Source organism: Notothenia coriiceps, unplaced genomic scaffold (assembly GCF_000735185.1).
Source record: "Notothenia coriiceps isolate Sejong01 unplaced genomic scaffold, NC01 NC01_scaffold00028133, whole genome shotgun sequence".
NCBI classification, from domain to species: Eukaryota; Metazoa; Chordata; class Actinopteri; order Perciformes; family Nototheniidae; genus Notothenia; species Notothenia coriiceps.
The window spans coordinates 233,730-252,877 of NW_011360834.1; the positions used below are offsets into that span (position 1 = coordinate 233,730).

At 41.1% G+C, this 19,148-nt stretch overlaps 1 protein-coding gene across 1 annotated transcript; it reads right to left on the reverse strand.

Annotated features, from left to right (window-relative positions):
• Positions 1-589: 589 nt before the first annotated feature.
• LOC104958000 (uncharacterized) lies at positions 590-15,359 on the reverse strand. The gene is made up of 4 exons (XM_010785695.1): positions 15,306-15,359; positions 2,956-5,021; positions 2,133-2,435; positions 590-1,485 (listed from the first exon to the last, which is right to left on the reverse strand). Exons 2-4 carry the CDS (start codon positions 5,003-5,005, stop codon positions 1,220-1,222), a joined length of 2,619 nt encoding a protein of 872 aa, XP_010783997.1. The 5' UTR covers positions 5,006-5,021; positions 15,306-15,359; the 3' UTR covers positions 590-1,219.
• Positions 15,360-19,148: the final 3,789 nt, after the last annotated feature.

The following is a 19,148-nucleotide window of genomic DNA, read 5'->3' on the forward strand; positions in this document are numbered from 1 at the left end:
AGGAAAATTAACACTTGTAATTGAATTTTCAAAATAAAAGCTTTTAGTTTTCACCAAAACTATAATCAAAATGTTGCCGACCACACAAGTTAAGCAGGATGTTACATGTTGCATCTTAACTGTTAACTCCAACCCATTTAAAACACCATGTGCTTTGTATATTAAGAGCAATATCTGTCCGTGCACCATGACAGGACTGTTTCACGCCAGTTATATAATAAATAAAATATTGCAATTCTTGAATGAATTAAACTCAAAATAAATACTTCACAGTTGGACAAGGTCTGTTATTTTAAATCAGATCACTACAGCTGGACAAAAGGAACCAATCCACACCTCCGTTCAAAAATACTGCATACAGAAACCTCTGGAAGTACTGTTGCATTGGGGTTTCAGCTTTTGCAGTAAATGTATTTATGATCAGCGTATTTTTGTGTAATAACCTGTATTCAATCAAATATTAGCACTGTGTTTTATCAGCACTCTGACCCTGTGAGTGCACAGCATCATTTAAATCTTGCAGTCCTTTTTCTTTGCTAACAAACAGGCCACTTCACTGGAATACATTTACACATTTCCCTTTGCTTTTTATCCATTTTGCTACAAGTTGCCTAGGTTAATGCTAAACTTGTTTCTGCTCGGTCCATGCCGCTCTATTGCACAGTTTCCAAATATAAAAAAACACAATTATATGAACCAAACATTTGTGACATTTCAGTAGTTCAAAAAGAAACAAACGCATCAAAGGTAAAGTGCATTGTTATGACCTGTGTTTGGCTACATGTGGTGGGAACATCAGAGTGGTGATGTTCATGAAGTATGGTCTTGTTTGCGTACCTGCTTTGCATGCATTTGAGATTAATGGCAACAAAATAATTGCATTTCTGTGTGTGGTTGTGAATGTAAACAATGGGAACAAAAAGGAGGTGAAGAAAAAAAGAAGTGAGATATCTGATGTCAGGTCTATACAAAATATTGGCACGTCATCTTATAAACATCGTGCTGGATGATGATCATGTCTAAGAATTAACACGTACATGTCGCATCCAGTCTTTTGTATCACAGTATTAAAAGTGCACAAATTGCCACCATTTCCCAATTGTAATATTTCTCAGCATGTCTCTCTTCTACAATGTGCTGCTCTTTTTCTTTTGATGCTCATCCATTCCATTTTAATGTCTTCTTTACCTGAAGGTACCGAACACGCTCCTGACCTGCCTCACACCTGAGTCTCCACGCCGCTAAGTTTAGGCATCAGGATGCGAGGAGTCACCCCGGAGTTGAGGTCCCTCTCAAACTCCAAAAGCTGGCCCATGAAGTTGAGATTCGGGGACACCACGGGACGACGGCTCCGCACGTACTTGTAGGCATCTGTCATTGTCATGAGGGTGTGCTTCATAAGGTAAGCGATGGCGATGGTTGCAGAACGGGACACGCCTGCCTGGCAGTGGACCAACACTCCCTGTCCACTCTGATATGCCTCCTCTGCGGATGAGACGACAAGAGCGATTAGCTCAATGAAAAAAAAACGGCTTAACACTGAGCATGGGAATGTAAAAGGTATCATTACTCATTAAAACCTACAACTTACAGATAAAAAAGCCTATAAGAAATATATTCTAAAACATGTAATTAAGCCAGTTAATCACCAACATTTAGTATGTTACCATGCAGGTTTCTATATTTAAAACATCCCTGACTACTAAAATCTAGTTGATTTTTATTTAAATAAAAGTCTGATAAGTCACCATCCATCACAAAATGGTGATGTAGCATTTTGCCAAAGGATTGCTTTATTTATATTCTGTTTATATGCACTGTTAATAACTGGGTTTCTTTAGCAGCAAATAATTGCTGTAGAAAGTTACAGCTAATGCAAGCTGAACATTTCCTTCTGATGTAGAATCTCACCATTTTATGTTATTAACCACAATTCTTTTATAACACTAAACAAAAGTTCTGCCAGTCAATGTAACTTGTCTGAAGACGAGTCTCTACTAACGCAGTGTGAGAGGATATCAACTGTGGATATGAAAAGATAATCACATTGAATTTAGATTATTTTTCCTTTTTGAAATTGTCACTGAAAAAGACTCAAAGACAAGACAAATGCAATTGGACGTGGGACTCACCAATGAATTCGAAAACCTCCTCAAAGTATTGTCGAAGGTTTTGCTTGCTGTTATCGGTGGCAGGCAGCCTCTTGTAGCGCAGTCCAGACTTGACGTGGTAGAGCGGCAGGTGTGTGGTCACGTTGACCACGTAGCCGATGTTGAGGCGCAGCAGCAGGTCCAGGTCCTGGGCGTCTCTCTCGTTCCCCAGAAACAGGAAGGGTAAGATGGGACTGATCACCGCATTCTCCGCATCGGGACTCATCGCGGTCTCTTCGGACAGAGAGGCAGGCAAGGAAGACGAGAGCGGTAGAGAAAGGTGCACTGAAGGAAGAAGAGACAGAGAAAAAGGTTTTGTAACGTGGTCTGCCAAGACAAGTCATGACAAGAATAATACGGCGAGAAACGAACAAATAACACTCAAAGTTACCAACTCAATAATTGAAAGGTGTGTCATATTCGTCTGATCGCTAACAAGCAGTATTTGTTTGTTTTTTAAGAGGTCTGGCCATTATCACTTGTTCCCTTGTTTTGACTTAAATTAAATAACTTCAAAGATGCTGGATGTTACCAAATATGGATGCAACAGCAGAAAGAACTGCAATATATTTAACACGCTGAGGGAACAGGATCGGAATGATGACAGCATATTCCAAGCAAAGCCAAGCACTTATCTTACTTAAAAAGCTAATTAACAGGGATTTTTTGATTGACATATTCAGCATAAATGGGGGGTAACTGCTAAATAACAGTCAACATGAACCAACTTTATGTCAGTGATTGAGTTGCTTAATAGCAATTATGAATTTGTACCACTTGCACTTGAAGCTTGAGATATTCTTACTTCTGTTGTTCTCCTCGTCCTGCTCTCTGTTCAGAGAGTTGAGGGCCAGGTGAAGCGAGTGAGCCGTGGGCAGCGAATGTCCTCCATCCCTGTCTCTCTGCCAGGGCCTCGGTTTGATGAGTGTGCTAGGGGCGGACGGAGGGGGCGAAAAGGACACTGGTGACGGCGGTGAGGCGGAGCGTGGAGAGGGGGAACGTCGATATGCTGCATCTCCGTCTTGCTCAGCTTCTACATCTTCAGCTTTATTCAGGAGCCTCTTAAGCGAGTTCCGGCCTTCGTCATAACTAGGTCCTGACCTGCGGCCCATAAAATCTAAAGCAGCCATTTTCCCCTGCTGAAGACGTCGTCGGCCAGCGCGGTCTGTAAGATGAGAATGCGCGTATTCCTGGAGGTTTTGACAGTCCAGGATGGCGAGGCCTTTTCCGTTGCTACCGTCCTGGGCCTGGATTGCGCAGGTCTTCCCGAGTTCTGCTCCCATCCCGGCACAGTGATTCTTCTGGGCCTTAGAATGGGTCATCTTCTTGGCCAGTTCTTCAGGCCAGATAGTACGCACGCTGTAGTCGTCGTCATCGGCTTGGAACGCACCTGCCGGATGAGCTGCTCTCCCCGGGGGTTTGCCTCTGCGAGGGTTAAACGTCACCACTATGGGGTCGCTGCTGCAGTAGCTGCAGGTGGAGCTGCCTGTCTGAGAGGCTTTGGGGTTGCAGCCTGTGACGCAGCTCTGTATCGCCCGGAGAGGGGCCGAAGAGGACAGAGGGGTACAGGGCAGACATCCCCCTACCAGTTTTTTGCGAAGGATAGCAGGACTCTCGAAGTTTCCGCCCTCTCCAGAGCAGGAGGCACAGCGGAGAGGTTTGAACAGGCTTGTCCGGCAGTCGGACACAGTGCTGTTAGAAGAGGAGGTGTTGGAGGTGGAGGTGGTGGAGAGACACCCCCCCAGATTTCTCAGGCCCATTTCTTTGCTTCCTCTCTTCACTGCTCCAGCATTATGAACACAGGAGAACGAGGTGGACGTGCTTCCTCCCCCTCGTTGGCAGCTTGCAGTGTGTCCCTTACAACCTCTGCATTTTACCAACCTCCAGCAGCCACAACTGAATGGGCGGGTGCAGTCGATTGTGCAGGTATGGTCAGGGCTGGGGAAGCCTCCGGCGTTGGAGGTGCAGGGGGAGAGGGGTAGACCATGAAGAAGGTGAGAGCGGAGGTCCTTGGTGCGAGAAGGGTGCGGCTGGCTGACTTGCTGAAAGGAGACTGGGGCATGGGTGGGTTGGGAGGGAGGGGGTGACGGGTAGTTGGAGTTTAGTATGGCAGCATGGGGCACAGGGACCGAGTTTTGGTGGTAGGGCAGACTGTGGCTTTGATGGACAGTTCCCAGTTTGGAACTCTTCTTGTGACCTAGAGAGGGAAACTCCTGGTCTCTGTTAGGGAAGCTCGTGTTCTCCTTCTCACTCCTGAACCTTCGCTGCTGCGCCTGAGCTGGGACGAATTGTAGGATGCCTCCAGGGGAAGTTGACAGCTGACTGTGGCGACTTTGCTGTGACTTGTGTTCGGCACCACCTGGCCTCCCTGCTGTTCCAGTTCTTCTCTCACATTGTCCTTGATCTATCGGTGACGAGGCACATTTTCCTCTGCTCCCCTTTGCACCTCCGCTGCGCTCTAAAGAGTTGCTGTTTCCTCCTCCCTGTCCTCCTTTGTCCACTGTCACCCTGATATCAATAGTATGTGTGTGGGAGGGCAGTCGTGGGCCGAGAGTTACTGTCCCATTGCTATGGCAGTGACTAGGGATGTGGCTGACATCTGCTGGGACGACCGGTTGATCGATCTTGAATTTGGGCACACGAGCGGATCTGCGCTTGCATTCCCGAGTCAGAGATTTGCAGGCTGGTGGATAGAAATGGGAATGCGAAGGGTGGAGATGAGGAGCGTGTCCATTGGAGGAAGCTGATATTTGAGATGAGTGCTGCGGGTTGGTTTGTGGGGAAGCCTCACAAAGGGTTAGGTTTTTGGGGCGCTGGATGACCACTATGCGCTCATCAAGAGGAAGGGGAGGCATCTGGGTTTATGCAAAGCTGTCCAATGAAGACGGAGAGAGAAACAGAAAGAGAAAAATTAGGAAACAATTGTAATTCACAACAATTTATATAATATACACACTGGAAATGTGGTACACTTTACATTCCATCAGTTTAGATAAAACTGAACAATGAACAAACATCCAGCTATTCAATATTAATATAATAGAGTGCATAATTTGGAGTATAGTTGTGCTTTGTATTAACATAGTACATCACACTTTTGTGTAATGGAATACAAGTGAATTATTTGTGAAATATAAAGTAAAACCCCAAATCCACAACAAGACATTTTTTTGTGTTTTGCAAAATGTCCTCATATCTTGGATGTCTTTTGCAAAACACATAACAAAAAACAACTAAACACAACAAATACCACCGACGGCAACAATATTGCATTTCAATATTATTTACTCTCACATTTACCGCAAATGAAAGGAGAATTTATATAAAGAGAAAACCCACTGAGGTGCATGTCTGATTTTAATGGATAACACTGTAAATCATTACGTTTGCCAATCCATTTCAACATGCACATCAAAATCTGTAAACTGCTTATACCAGGGCCCTTTACCCGGCTTTAATGCTCAACTTTATTTGTAGGACTCTGACTGTCAAACTTCAACAGTTTCCCAGTAATATCATTACTAGGTGCAAGAGTGTGTACCTGTTTGCTGTTAGCAGCACATAATCCCAGCTAATCCTGATGGCACTGCCGCTTTTAAAAGCTCTGCCACGAAAGCTGCAAATGAGCTGCAACAACCTTCATCGCTGAGTTGCCTTTCTTAAAAATGCACATAAGATAGTAAGTTAAGTCATGGCTGTTGGGAAAAGAAGGTTAATATACTTTACAACATGAATTGAACAGTGCATGTTTGCTGATCTTGATGTTTTAAAAACAACAAGCCTGTATATTAAAATGTTACTGTGATACAGTTAAGCCCTTAAAATGGACAGTGTCTTACATTGCTGCATTTGCACTTAAAAATAACTCACTGCCTCTCTAAAGTAGCTTTTGGCTCAGTGGGATTCTTCACAGTGAAGACTGTTTAATGCAGGAGAACTCAAATGCTTGCTGCTCCCAGCCATCTGTTTATCCTGCCTCTGGAAAAAACTAAAATAACCAAATCCTTTGGGCCAATTAGAAATGAGCATTTTTGTCCAGGCCCTGGTATAAACAGAAGATCCCAACACACACAATAATATAACTCAGCTAGAGAGAAAGCTTTCTCACCATGACACAGCAAAAAGAGATTAACTGAATGAATAAATATGCACTTTGTAATACAATTATTTTTATAATTTAATTGCCTTTATGATTAATGTCTTTAATAACAGGTAACTACTAAGACTTTAAACTTTACATTTTTTTTGATTAATTCGGTACATTCATTATAAAGCTGCTCTCAAAAGTTAAGAGGAACATTTTTTATCGTTAATGCAAAAAATCCTCCTCCTGGTTCACACACTGCTAAAAACAATCAATCTGAGATGTTCAGTGCACCGAACAGTCGTTTGGTTGATGAAGTGCTTTAATTTAGTTTTTGCCGACCTACTGCTATGGCTGCAGGGTGGCTATACAAATGGAATGGCAGGATGTTAGCATGCTAATCCCTGTTGAGAAACAGTAATGTCATGCTTTTGTTGATGTGAACAGTTGACATCAAATAGTCCATTGTCTCCAGCTCCATTACATTGGATGGAGATGGACGTTTCTGATATAAATCAAACACATTACATTTGGCAAGATACCATGAGTATAAGTAAAAAAAGTAGTTTATGTTGTGATTTAAATAAAGTTACAATCTACAAAATATCACATAACATTGTTTGGATTTTGCCACCAAACAAACAAACAAACTTGTAATTGCATTAAACTTCACTTATAGCTGTTTAAACAGGGTGAATTTTAAATGTTTAGAGAACCCATCTAGTCATATTTATTGAGAATCTCCCAGGGACTTGAAGACTGGGAGGAACAGATACTGAGGACGACACTGGCTGACAGATACAAAGTGGGTAGAGAGGAAATAAAGGGGGACAGATTATAACGTGACACTGTACACCATTGACTACAGGGGGTGACGGTACATGTCAAAATAATCTGGGGATGCCTTCAGTCCCAGCACAACACACAGATACCAACCCATGGAGAACCACACTCCAGTGTCCCCGTGCTTACATCCTCGCACAGAGTATGGTGATGGTATCCTCATCTTTTTCAGCTTTGCCTGTGGTGGAGGGGGTGGGGGTTACATTGACCCAGTTTTATCATGGTGGAAGTCACTATCACTCTGATCACTTTTCTCTCACACACTGTAAACTGCAGGCTGGCTAGTGGCCTTTTCACTCACTCACTCACAGCTTCAGCAGACAGTAAAGGCCACACAGAGAGAGGGGAAACACAATAACAAGAGAGGAGCCTTTTTGAATTTTCACTGCCACATGTTGACATAATAACTCATAAGTTTAAGACAAGGCTGAAAGCATTACACCATCTGATGAGCTATGGCGACGGTACACTTTTCTATGTTGGCAGCATACAGTCAGTGCAACATGTTTAAATGAGGACAACAAATACAAGCATTACAATGATTATCTTAATCTGAGAAATCCTTTTGTTTTGACATTTCTTCTAATGTTTTTTTGCTAGGACTGCATCCGTACTTTTTACTCTGTTATTGTAGTATGCTTTTACAGGCAGAATAATTAATTAGTTTAGGACATCAGAAAATATAATTTATGATACATAAATAATATGTAGTGCCTGGTTGGGGGAACTTGTATCATTTCAGTTGTAATTGTGAAAGTAGAATTGGGAATACAGGAGTTTTTCATTGATGTATTTTTAAACGATGCCCATTTTCAAAATACATGTTATTCCTCTGGTTTAAGACGGTCCTCAAATATTAGTCATCTCAAAAAACTCTCACCCAAATACAAAATCTTAAAGGTGTTAGAGTTGTTTTGATATATAAAAGGTTAGGTCTTCTTCATAGACAATGAACTGTAAAATATGTTACAGATGAGCAGCCAGGGGAATTATCTGAGTAGAAACGTCAATTTCTCAGTTTTACTGAGAACACGTCAAAGCAAAAAGCTCATTTGGGTATTAAACAATGAGTAAAGCATTAGGGGGATCCAAACAAATCAGTCTCCATTGATTGTCAATGGAGCAGCTCTAGACCTTATACTTGATGACATCACACGTTTGAGACTTACTTGTCTTGTTTCCAGCTTTGAGAGAGATAGCTCATGTTCACAGATATTGATTAAACTTTCCTCTGCTATGGAAATCACATACTGGAAGATTCCATTTAGGTGGTGTTCCCTTTATAAGTAACTTAGTTGAGCACTTCTTCTACAGGTTTACAGTTGGTCTGTTGTTTGCAGGACTACGTTTTATTTAAGGTCAGGCAAATACTGTTGAGATTTTGAATATCATGTCTTGTTGGCAGACTGCTGCAAACAGGAATCACCTGAGAGAATATAACTGCAAAATGGTGTGAGCACTGTTGAGTAGGAGGTTAATTAAATTGGTGTTTAATTAACTGTATTCATGTGAAATCCCTCCAGTTGGTTGGTTTAATAGAATCTGATAAAAGGCTCTAAGCTACCTGCTCTGCCAGGAAGCACACGCTGTGCTGTCCTGCGTGTTTGTTGTGATTGTCTTTCCAAAGTGAGCTGCCTCAATCTGCTTTGTTGTTATTGCCAAACACTACAAAGTGTTTCATTTTTCATTATTGCCCCCTTGTTAATAGCTCAAATGACCAGATCCTAGCTCTGAGGCAGCAGCATCCTTCACCGCAGAGAAAACAAACTCTGGTCAGTTCGATCGGCAAAATGGATGTGTCATGGCTTCGTAGAATCACAGCTGCGTACCATGACTGCAGCAGTATTATACATCAGACAACTCAGTATATGGGATTGCATAATAGATCTACCAGGCAAATATATGACTTCAGATGTTTACAGTAAAGTGTGAATAAGTTATGATCTCATTTCAGAGAAACTGAGGCATAACACCCACTCAGGGTATGGAAGTTTAGCGTTAGCCACTTATATTAGGATGAGTGGCAGGATGGATCAAGGACTGCAAAAGTATGCGCATGATTAGGTGTCTATTAATATTAAAGCAAAAGGTATGATGAGCTTTAGCTGCTTCAGAATTCAGCACATGAAAGTATGAACGCAAACCCGCAAGGATGAAAAGAAATATCTTTTAAAAAGAAGATAACTCAGATTCTGTTAGCGAGAGTGGCACGAGCCTACTGGGGAGACCATGACGCCTTCCCTCGCGCACTGCTACCCCACCAGCAGAATAAAATATAACAGATTAACAGACGCAGGCAGAGAGGAGAAATGAGCACATGCTAATGTTTTTCCATCTGATTTAACTCTTTCAAAAACACCTGAGCCAAAGCTGCACCAAGATAACTCTCTGAACTGTGAAATATATCATAAAACAAAATCCAATCAGGCTGGAAGTCATTTTACTTGACAAGGACAATAAAAAATAATTTCATTCTGCTGATGTTCACATGTAAGGGCCTGGCATACAGGACAGTGCATGACTTATGACTAACTCATCAGGTACAGTGTAAATTCATAGCGCTCCGCGTGTCTCCAGCTGCAGAGACGGTTTGGGGACAAGCTGTTGAAGAGGCTGATGTTTTTTCTGGGAACAGATGGTTGTCTGGCTGTGCAAGATCGATGGAGGTCTTCCTGTTCCCTCTCCCCGCCCCGGCTTTATGCAGCTCCTTCATCACAACGCCACCTGACAGCCAAACACCCACGCTGCTGCAGAGCGGACCGCACCAGAGTTACAAAAAAAAAGAAATGATGTGAGGAGGTGCAACTCAATTACTGCCTCGCAAATATGCTTTGGTTTAGACTATCTCTTCTTCTGCTGCATGATTATTTTTCCGCCACAGTAACAAGGCGTCTTGAGATAGTGGATGGCAGGAAAATTCGTCATCAGTTGTATGTTACCAGAGGCTGATGAGCAAGCAATTTTTTTACATCTCCACATTTTCTTGTGTTTGCCGCAAAATGACAGGGAGGCGCTTCACTTCTCTCTTTATATACAGTATCGGTCCACACGCATAACCAGCTGACAGATGGACAGCCAGAGAAAGGCACCAGGATGTTCCTAACAGCATTGAGGTTCAAACAGTTGGTGCCACAGATCATGAAACTACACATCCACATGCAGCAGCTGGTCTGACTGAAAATCAATGAACAGGTTCCTGCAGACAGGACCGCCGTGGGGGTGTAGAAATAAGTACGTTGATGGATTTTCTGCTGTCAGAAATTTGACATGAGTTGCGGACTCACAGCTAACCCATAGGAATGAAACAGGCACTGAAGAATAAAACAGAAAAACATGATTTAAAGCACAATTTCTTGTTTGTCATTATTTGGATGATATAAGAGAGGTGCTGGTAGGCTGATCAATTAGTTTTACTTTGCCAGGTTAGCTGTTTTGCCCTGCTGACTCAGAATAACCTGTGTGAGCTGTGATGATTCGACTTTCTACTCAATCATTTAACCTGACCATTTGATTGATGAGGATCTTAAGGGGAAAATAAATGCAAGCTGTCCCTTTGTTTTCATATGATGGTAGTTTTCGTACTCTTCAGGAGTGTGCACCATTAGACTCGCAGATGTAATGCTCTGACATAAAGCCAAAGATGACATATGATTGTACATGTTATGGAGTAAACTAGCTAAAAGAAAATGGCGGTCCCATTTATCATATGGAATAATTTTCTTTGTCTGCACAGATATCAAATAACAGGCTTATTCTCGGATCTGCAGAGAAGCAGAACACGATGAAGCTAATCAGGATTTAAACAATCGGGCATGATTTGGAATAAAGCCAGACATCCGACAAGCGACTCTGATGTATTGCCTAACACTGAAAATCCATTTGTCTGACCACAAAAGCTTTGTAGGTAGTGTTCAAATTACTAGCAAATTCACAAGTCTACTTCTAAGGAATACAAATACTCTGTACACCATTGCAGTGTGACCTGACACTGGTGTCCCAGCAGCATGTAGAATCTCCCTTGTAACACCAGACGGGGTGGAAATGGTCATTTGTACTACAGCAGAATGCGTTGTAGATAGGTGACGCCGGCAGAGAGTTCCTCCTGCCCATCACAAATATTATATGAATAATAGTATCTACTAAACTAAAGCATCCTTTAGAGATGGCTACCTGCAAAACCGATTGAAAAATCACATTTAAATGAGATATTCCTCGCCAAATTTCTTAAACTCGAGCCATTACTCGAGCCATTCATTTTTTTGTTTCTGACAGAATAGTACTCCAAAACTGTTAAGATCTGAATCTAATTTCTTAAGAAATGTCTTAAACGGATTGGAAATAATTTGATGATGGTGTCGCGTATACAAACTAAGGGAAGTGTTTGTAAATGTAACCAATCAAGTGGAGTGGGACATAAGGTTAAATCTAAGTTTTAACCAAGCAGCAACCTCAGGTTCTGAAAAGTAAAGCCAACTATTCTGTCCAAAATCCAGCATGGAGGGACACCACTTGTAGCAAATATATTTAAAATTGTGCGGAAGTCGATGAAAAAATGACCTTACTTTTCACTTGATTTAGTACCTAAGTAAACAGTCTCCTAATGAGTTTATGATCTCCAATTGCTAGTTTAAAGTCCTCTTCAATACAGCATGATGTTCTTTGTGTGAACTATGGTCTAATTTAGAGTGAAATAGAAGATAGAAAAAGCAGTGTGTGCTCTAGGGCTTGGCTACCTTGTGATTGACAAGACTTTATCGTAGTGTTCTTTGTGTTTTCGATGACGATGGCCAAAATGCCAATTTTGAGGCTTTAAAACCATGGTCAACAAACAAATGAGAGGCACCACAGTGACTATGTCCACCTATATACCGTCTATGTATGCAACACAAAATGTGGTCAGCATGACTGTATCAGGCGGAAGTCATACACTAATGATGGATGATGTACTGGGGACAAAGGGAAATTAGTTGCCTCTTGATTTCCTGCTCATGTGATGACCTGCTTTTGACTCAGATGACCTGCTATTGACTCAGATGCGCACATAAGAGTGTTTTGTCATGATAATGGTACAATAATGACACACCAGAATAAGGCTTGTGTTGAGTTAGCCTTCTTTAATGTTGCTTTGTTTCGTATTTAGAACGCTGGTCTTTTCTCCCATTGCCATTGGATCCTATTTTACGATTGGTACATCTGTACTGCTAAACTGCACATTGGTGAATTTGTTTTTTCAGCGTTATCTGATTTGTTTCACTGTGTCATCAGAGCTCACACCACTACAGGCTACTGAGGGGAAGTCAAAAATAATTACATCACATAATCTCCACAGTCAGCAGACAGAAAGTGAAAGAAGCAAATGCACAAACCGGCCAATCAGATGGCAGCGTGATAGGGAACATTGAGCTATCTCTTCTTTCCCTCCACGATTCAGTCAAACTGATTTAACACCTGACTTTTAGGACATACATCACCATCCACCCACATCTAGAGTCAGGCAATTGTTAATTTGTATAAGCCTACATAAAATGGGATCAGTTGCACTTTGGCTGCGGGGCCATATCTTCTCAGGGTGGCCCAGATTTCCTGGATGTGCCCCAAATTTAGAGATTGAAAAATCTAATATTTTAATCAAACAGCAAACCAGTGCTAACCTCTAACAGCACAATGATTTAAAAAGATGATGAAAGTAAAAAAAAAAGCCCAATGCCAGCACAATGTTATGGCACATTGTAATGCGAAAGAATAAGACCTCTGTTCAATTGAATCCAAAGAAAAAGGACTAAATCCTGAAATAGAATACTAAGAATAGAAAGTGTCAGAAGCAGCTCGGAGAAAGGTTCTGTGGTTGGTTGGGATTGAGCTCGCTGTCACACACAGATACAGAGAACAGTAATAGGCTTTGAATATATTTTAAATCTTTGAAGAATGATCTCCTTAAAAGAGCACGCTGTCATGGTTATTGATGGCTATGTAATCAGCAGACATTGTAAATCCCACCAAAAATGTTTTTATGAAGCTTGTGGCAAGGCATTTCTGTCCACCAAATGTCCTCCCAAACTGTCATTTTCTGACAAGCTGTAACTTGCAAACAGCATTAAAAAAGACAGACAGTCAGGAAAAACACATTCTGATTAATTGGTGTCGACAACAACTGAACAAACGTGCTCTAATATTACACACTGTGTGCTCTGTGGCAGTATTTGATCAATGTTTGTATCAGAGTGTATTTTGATCTGAACCAGGGAAGGAGTTGCTGCTTTGTAGGAAACCAGGAACTTGTCTTTCCAGCTAGTCCTCAAAATATATTTTCCCCTGCAGGCCTTTCATCTCAGAAAAATAGCCCCAGAAATTATTTTTGCGACACAAGGTTGCTTAACTTGAACAGGAAAAAACAGTGTGGTAAAAAAACAATGTGTTTCCATTCCCCCTCTGGAATATACTATCTTCATATCCTTTAAAGAAAACTTCCTAGGAAGCATGCATGAAAACAACAAAGCAGGACATCCCGAGGCTTTCAGAGCCGGCCTGCAGCATCAGCATTTAGAAGAGGGGGCGCGTAATGCTGTTGTCATAATTAATGGTTGGAGTGAATCTATAATTAAATGCTTGAGGGAACATTTTAATTTCAGCCACTAAGCGCCACAGAACTGTCTATCTGCTCATTCTTAGTCAAAGTCACCAAAGACTATAAGTTTAAAAGACAGAGGAACAGGATAGGCCACCAGTCTTACACAAAAAGGGTGGAATATGCAAGCTAAAACAATTAGTTGACTGACGGAAAATTCCTTACAAGCCACATTGATAAGCCATATTTAAAGGTGAAACACATCATAATAGTGTTCCAATGAGATTTGATCCTGACTTTTGTATTCACTTATTAAGACAAAATGCCATCATTTAAAATGGACCTTGAGTCTCTTCAATAAAGCTGATTCACTCAAACTAATTTCTGTAAAATCATTGGCACTGTGTTAGATCTTGACTTCTCTTGAATTCAGGGATATCTTTAGCTGTATATTTTAAATATCGTACATATCTTGTTATATTTTCAGGGTTAATCTGCCCTGAGCAATCCCTTTGAATGAGAGCATTGCATTTTGTGTGATTATGAACAGTTAAATTATAATGTTCCATGTTTACTCTGAGATTTAATCAGAGTAAATGTAGTTATTGTTCCATGAAACCGTACACCATTACCGGAAATGGCCAGCCATAGTTTGATATTGATGAAAGCATTGAGTCAACTCTACAGTCTCTGTAATTCAGGCCTGGAAACCTAAATCTGAACTAGGTGTGTCATGTTAGAGGGATAACAACCTTTAAAATATAGTTTAATGCAGGTTTAATTGTGATTTGTATTTGTCCTTACATTGCTTGGTCTTGCAGCAAATGCACTGCAGTGAATTTTCTGTGTGTGTGATATGAAGTTACCATAGTCTCATCATGTTTGTTAAATCAAATGAGTATGCTTTAACCATTAACACGCTGTAAGTTTGATGTAAATGGAGCCTTCATATGCGGGATACTTAATCTCCAGGCATCTTTATAATTTCACCACCTTTTGTTTCTGCTGGAAAAATTTCAATATCGACAGAGACTAAAAGCTTAACTGTTACTCAGGCTGCACATTTCTCCTGCCCTGCCTCTTATCAGCACTACCTCAAACATAAATAAACCAGGTATTAATATTTCCATCTTCCACTGCATTGTTGTTATTCTGCGGGCCAGTAGAAATGGAAAAGCTATTAATTCCTGTCTGTCTATGCAGTCGCTAGATGGCGCACTGGCTAATTTCTGTTATATTTTTATTTTAAATCGCATATTCGCTGCACATTCTTTAAACCTTTACCATGACGAGAAATAAAGCCGATGTGTGCGAGAGACAGGGCCCTTTGGCAGCTGGCGTGTTACCTTCACGGACTCGCAAGTGCATGTTTATAACAAGGCTGTTTACTTGGCTCTTTCACATGGCTGCAGTTAGAATAATGCGCGCTTATTATAGCAAAACTGCAGCAGTGGTGGATACATCATTGCATGGTTTTAGTGGCGAATTAGTACAATAACATACACAGGGAGACATTGAGGACGCGCTTTATCTGTGCTGAGAGCCCAGGCTGACCAACACGTAGTGCTGTGTGAAGCCGTTGAGCGTGACGGGGTCTCAGGCTGAGGCCGACCGGAGCGAACCGCTGCTAGAAGTACCGATACTGAACAGAAACATCACTTACATCAAGCGTGGCAGTCCCGTAGTGTTCTCCTCATGTATGCACAGCGGAATGACAGATCCTCATGTCTGTAGTGGCCGAGTAGCCCACGAGCCGCAGCGATGGGATGCTCCAGATGTGTGACACCTTCCCTGCCTTGCTCATGTATTTAAAAAATAAAATAAATAAAGAGCTGGCTCGGATAGAAGGTGCACAGCTCTGCCGGAGTTCAGATGGACACATGAATTAATTCATGTCATCTGGAGTGCTTGGCACACTCAGCTGGCGTCACGTCGGAGCGTGTGTCACTCTGAGCTGCGGTGCGCGTGTGAGGAGACACTGATGGGGGGGGGGAGCTCTATTGTCTCTGCTGTGGATGACATCATCCCAGACCAATGGCGTAGCGGACGGGACGGGGGGGCGAGCACGCAGCACGTGTGGGCTGTTCGTGTGGGCTGTTGGGGTGGGGGGGGTGTTAAAACAATTATGCAATGCCCCCCCCCCAAACACTGTCAAACAATTAAGTATACATGGTGTGAAATGAGACTACTACAGGCAGTCATAACATCTATTTTCTAATTAATAGGAAGAGAAACTTAGTTCATGAAATATTAATTAAATAGATGCAGGCATTAATAAACATATATCAATATCACTTTGATTTTGAAACTGAAATAATGGTGATCGTAGAGGAATAGTTAAAAGAAATTACTTTCTGTCTGAAAGCTTCAAAAATATGTCAAACTATTGCCTCAGTCATTGTGTCACGATTAGATAATACTTTATATTTGTAGTGTTACAGCAGCAAAGGCAATTTCAATGATGTGTAATTAAGGGAGGACACTTCAGGAAAAAACATGTTTTTTTGTTCATCTATTGGTCCATTTTAAGGGTTTGGCCTGTTTTGTCCCCTTAAACCTGATTAGTGGAAAGATAACGTCCAAAAATAAAGAATGATATTCTGTCAATATTAATTAAGCGGATAAATAAATACTGTATGCGTGGGAAATAAATAAATATGGCAATGAAATAAAATCTCTTTGAATATTTAGTTATGGCATAGTAAGTTAAATGGCATTCCGTAACACAATACACATTTAAGGGTTTAATTCACTAACTCTGCTCAGTAATAGGCACCGGTGGTGGAGTGTTATATTTCCATTTCATGCTACTTCCTATGTCTTATATTGCTACACTGCTCTCACAGGGAAATATGTTACTTCTTATTCCACTACATTTATAAATATATATCAGTTTACCATCCAACCAGAAGGGCAAACCAATAGTTATGTAAAGAATAATGAGCAAATAACAAACAGATACAATGCAGATAAGAAGCATAGAAGTTATGTCAATATTGACATGTGAGGTAACGGCTGGTGGTATGATACACACCGTAAATATAAATTAATGTGTCCACGATGGACAGAAGTTTAAATACACACATGTGTGAAAGTATATATAGTGCAGGTAAGTGTACAGTACCGGGTGAGGCAGACTCCCAGGATTCATTTTTCTGCTATGAAGACTTTTGATAATCTAATTACATTTTGCTCATGATCTCTTGACAGTGACATTTCAAAAGGACTGACATTATTGCCAGATTAAAAGGTCTGAGTATTTTGTTCATGACTCTTAAGCCCTAAAATGATAAAGCCGTGTAACAAATTGCAGGAAGGTGAAAGAAATATGTAATTTTCATAAAGATATTCTATTTCTATTTTGTAAATGTAAGAGTAAATACTCTAACAGTTTGCAATCTTATTTCTTACTACTGTAGGGCTGCAGTTAACCATTTTGTTCTATTAATCAGCTTTTAACCTTATCAGCAACACACTCGCACAAACACACAGATGTCCTGCTGACCAGGAAATAGTCAGGGGAAATCATGAAGCAGCATAGACACAAATGTTAGCGGTTGAAAAAAATGTCTTGCATCATTGATGAAAGCAGAGACATGTCATTTCAAACCATGTAGCCGTCCTAGGGGGGTTACAAATACCCGAATATAAAAGGTTTCTCTGTTGGCTGAACCTTCATCCCCCTTTCAGCTTTTTTTCTCTCAGACCGAATTGCATTGTCCTCAAGAGCCCTATGTAGATAGCCCTCTGTTGATTCACCCCCATAGTTTCCATCCAATAGACCTGCGTTTGTTTATCAAATATTCTGAATTTCATCTGTGTCTTGTATTCTTGTAACACCTTTTGTGAGTTTGCACAGTAATATAGGTATATGGTGGCAAACGGTACAGTATCAAAGTTTTGGCAGCGTGTATAACATTTTCATGGGTTCACCTGTTGTGACATTAATGAGGCTCGGGTTCAGATGACAGTAAGGCCGCAGGCCAGGCAGAAAACTCATTGGGTGGATGGCTATGTTGTGTTTGACAGTTGGACATTTTCTATCCATCTGTTTTTATGTGCATAACAAAACAAAAAAAAAGTTTGGTATAGTTTGACTGAGGTGAAAAAGTTGGTGTATCGGCAAAAGTTAGATACTTCAAAGTGCATTTCAAGTAAACGTCTATTGAAAAAAATGAAAGATTGCATCCGATCACTTTAATACGTAAAACAAACATTAGTATCTTTTTTGACTTTCAAAATAGTTTTCACGCTCTTTAAATTGCCTCATCTTTTAGCGCCCTCTACTGCAATGTAATCCATCTGGACAAGTGGGAATTTGTATCGCATACCTTGATAAATAACTCATAGCAATTGCTGAAAAACAAATACTGAAGCATAAAGAGTACATAATGCTAATTTTCAGGTTTCATATTTTCATTTTTGTGCAGCAATGAAAAATAGCATTGATGGTCCCCAATGAACAGATTGTAGCATTTGTTATGTTTTGAAACCAAGCAAGTGAGAACATTTCAAGTGTGTTAAAAGTGCAATCCTTCATCCAGTCCAAAGTGGACTATGGCAAATAAAAGATAAGATAAGATGGACCTTTAATAAAAGAAGCACCCAAGCTTCAAAACTGTACTGATAAAACAAATGAGAACATATTGTACATCAAGGCAAATATTATTTGAACCAGCTCATGGTTTGAAACGGCAAACATTTGAAAGGCAAAAGTATTATTAAAAGCCATGTACATCATCAGCCTTTGTGCCCATATAATACTCTTGGAAGGAGACATTTAATGGTGCTTTGAAAACTGGTATCTACATCATCATGTGAGGTGACTTTGTGCCATGGAGGAATTACTTTCGGGACTTGCAACATTTAGCTCGTTGAATAAGCTTGGGATATGAGATCTTTTGTAGCCATTCGTGGGTGAAGGCATCTTGTGCTATTGTATGCATTATTTTGACCCAACATTTATACATCGGCATTGGCAGAATATGGGCACTATTTTTTACATGAATATTCTAGCCATTGTCTACTTTATATACCACGAGCTGCCAATGACCGCCTTACCCTCCACGTATATGGCGAATTGTGTACCTTTGTTAGGATATACCTGGGCAGTGCTCTGTTTTGCCGAGGTCCCCCTGGCCATCAGTGGCGTTGTTTCTGGCGACGAAGACTGCTGCCCGGGGGCGAGGGCAGCGAGTCGGGCCGGGAGTAAGCGAGCTGTCCAGACGGAGGGTGAATGTAATCCACCAGTCTGACCTGTTGCTATGTCCTGCAGTATGCGTGGTGCCTGGCGTTATAGTGATGGTTGTTTTGTAACCATTTCAATATATCGGATTTATCATAGATGTGTGTCCACTCGCTGTGGAAGCACTCATCTTGGCATGATGCCCCCAGGCGCAGCGGAGCAGGTCACGCCGCACCCTTCCGACACAATTTCTATTTTGGATTGTATTCTATTATTCGTTGTTCGCTCCCTTCTCTTTTTTGAATAGAGGGTGCATCAACA

Excerpts from the sequence above, each read along its gene's own strand:
- LOC104958000 (XM_010785695.1), bottom strand. The coding sequence starts at position 5,005 with ATGCCTCCCCTTCCTCTTGATGAGCGCATAGTGGTCATCCAGCGCCCC. Across the intron at positions 2,436-2,955 it reads GGACGAGGAGAACAACAGAA|TGCACCTTTCTCTACCGCTC; the intron begins GTAAGAATATCT and ends TTCTTCCTTCAG. Across the intron at positions 1,486-2,132 it reads GGAGGTTTTCGAATTCATTG|AGGAGGCATATCAGAGTGGA; the intron begins GTGAGTCCCACG and ends TCTCATCCGCAG.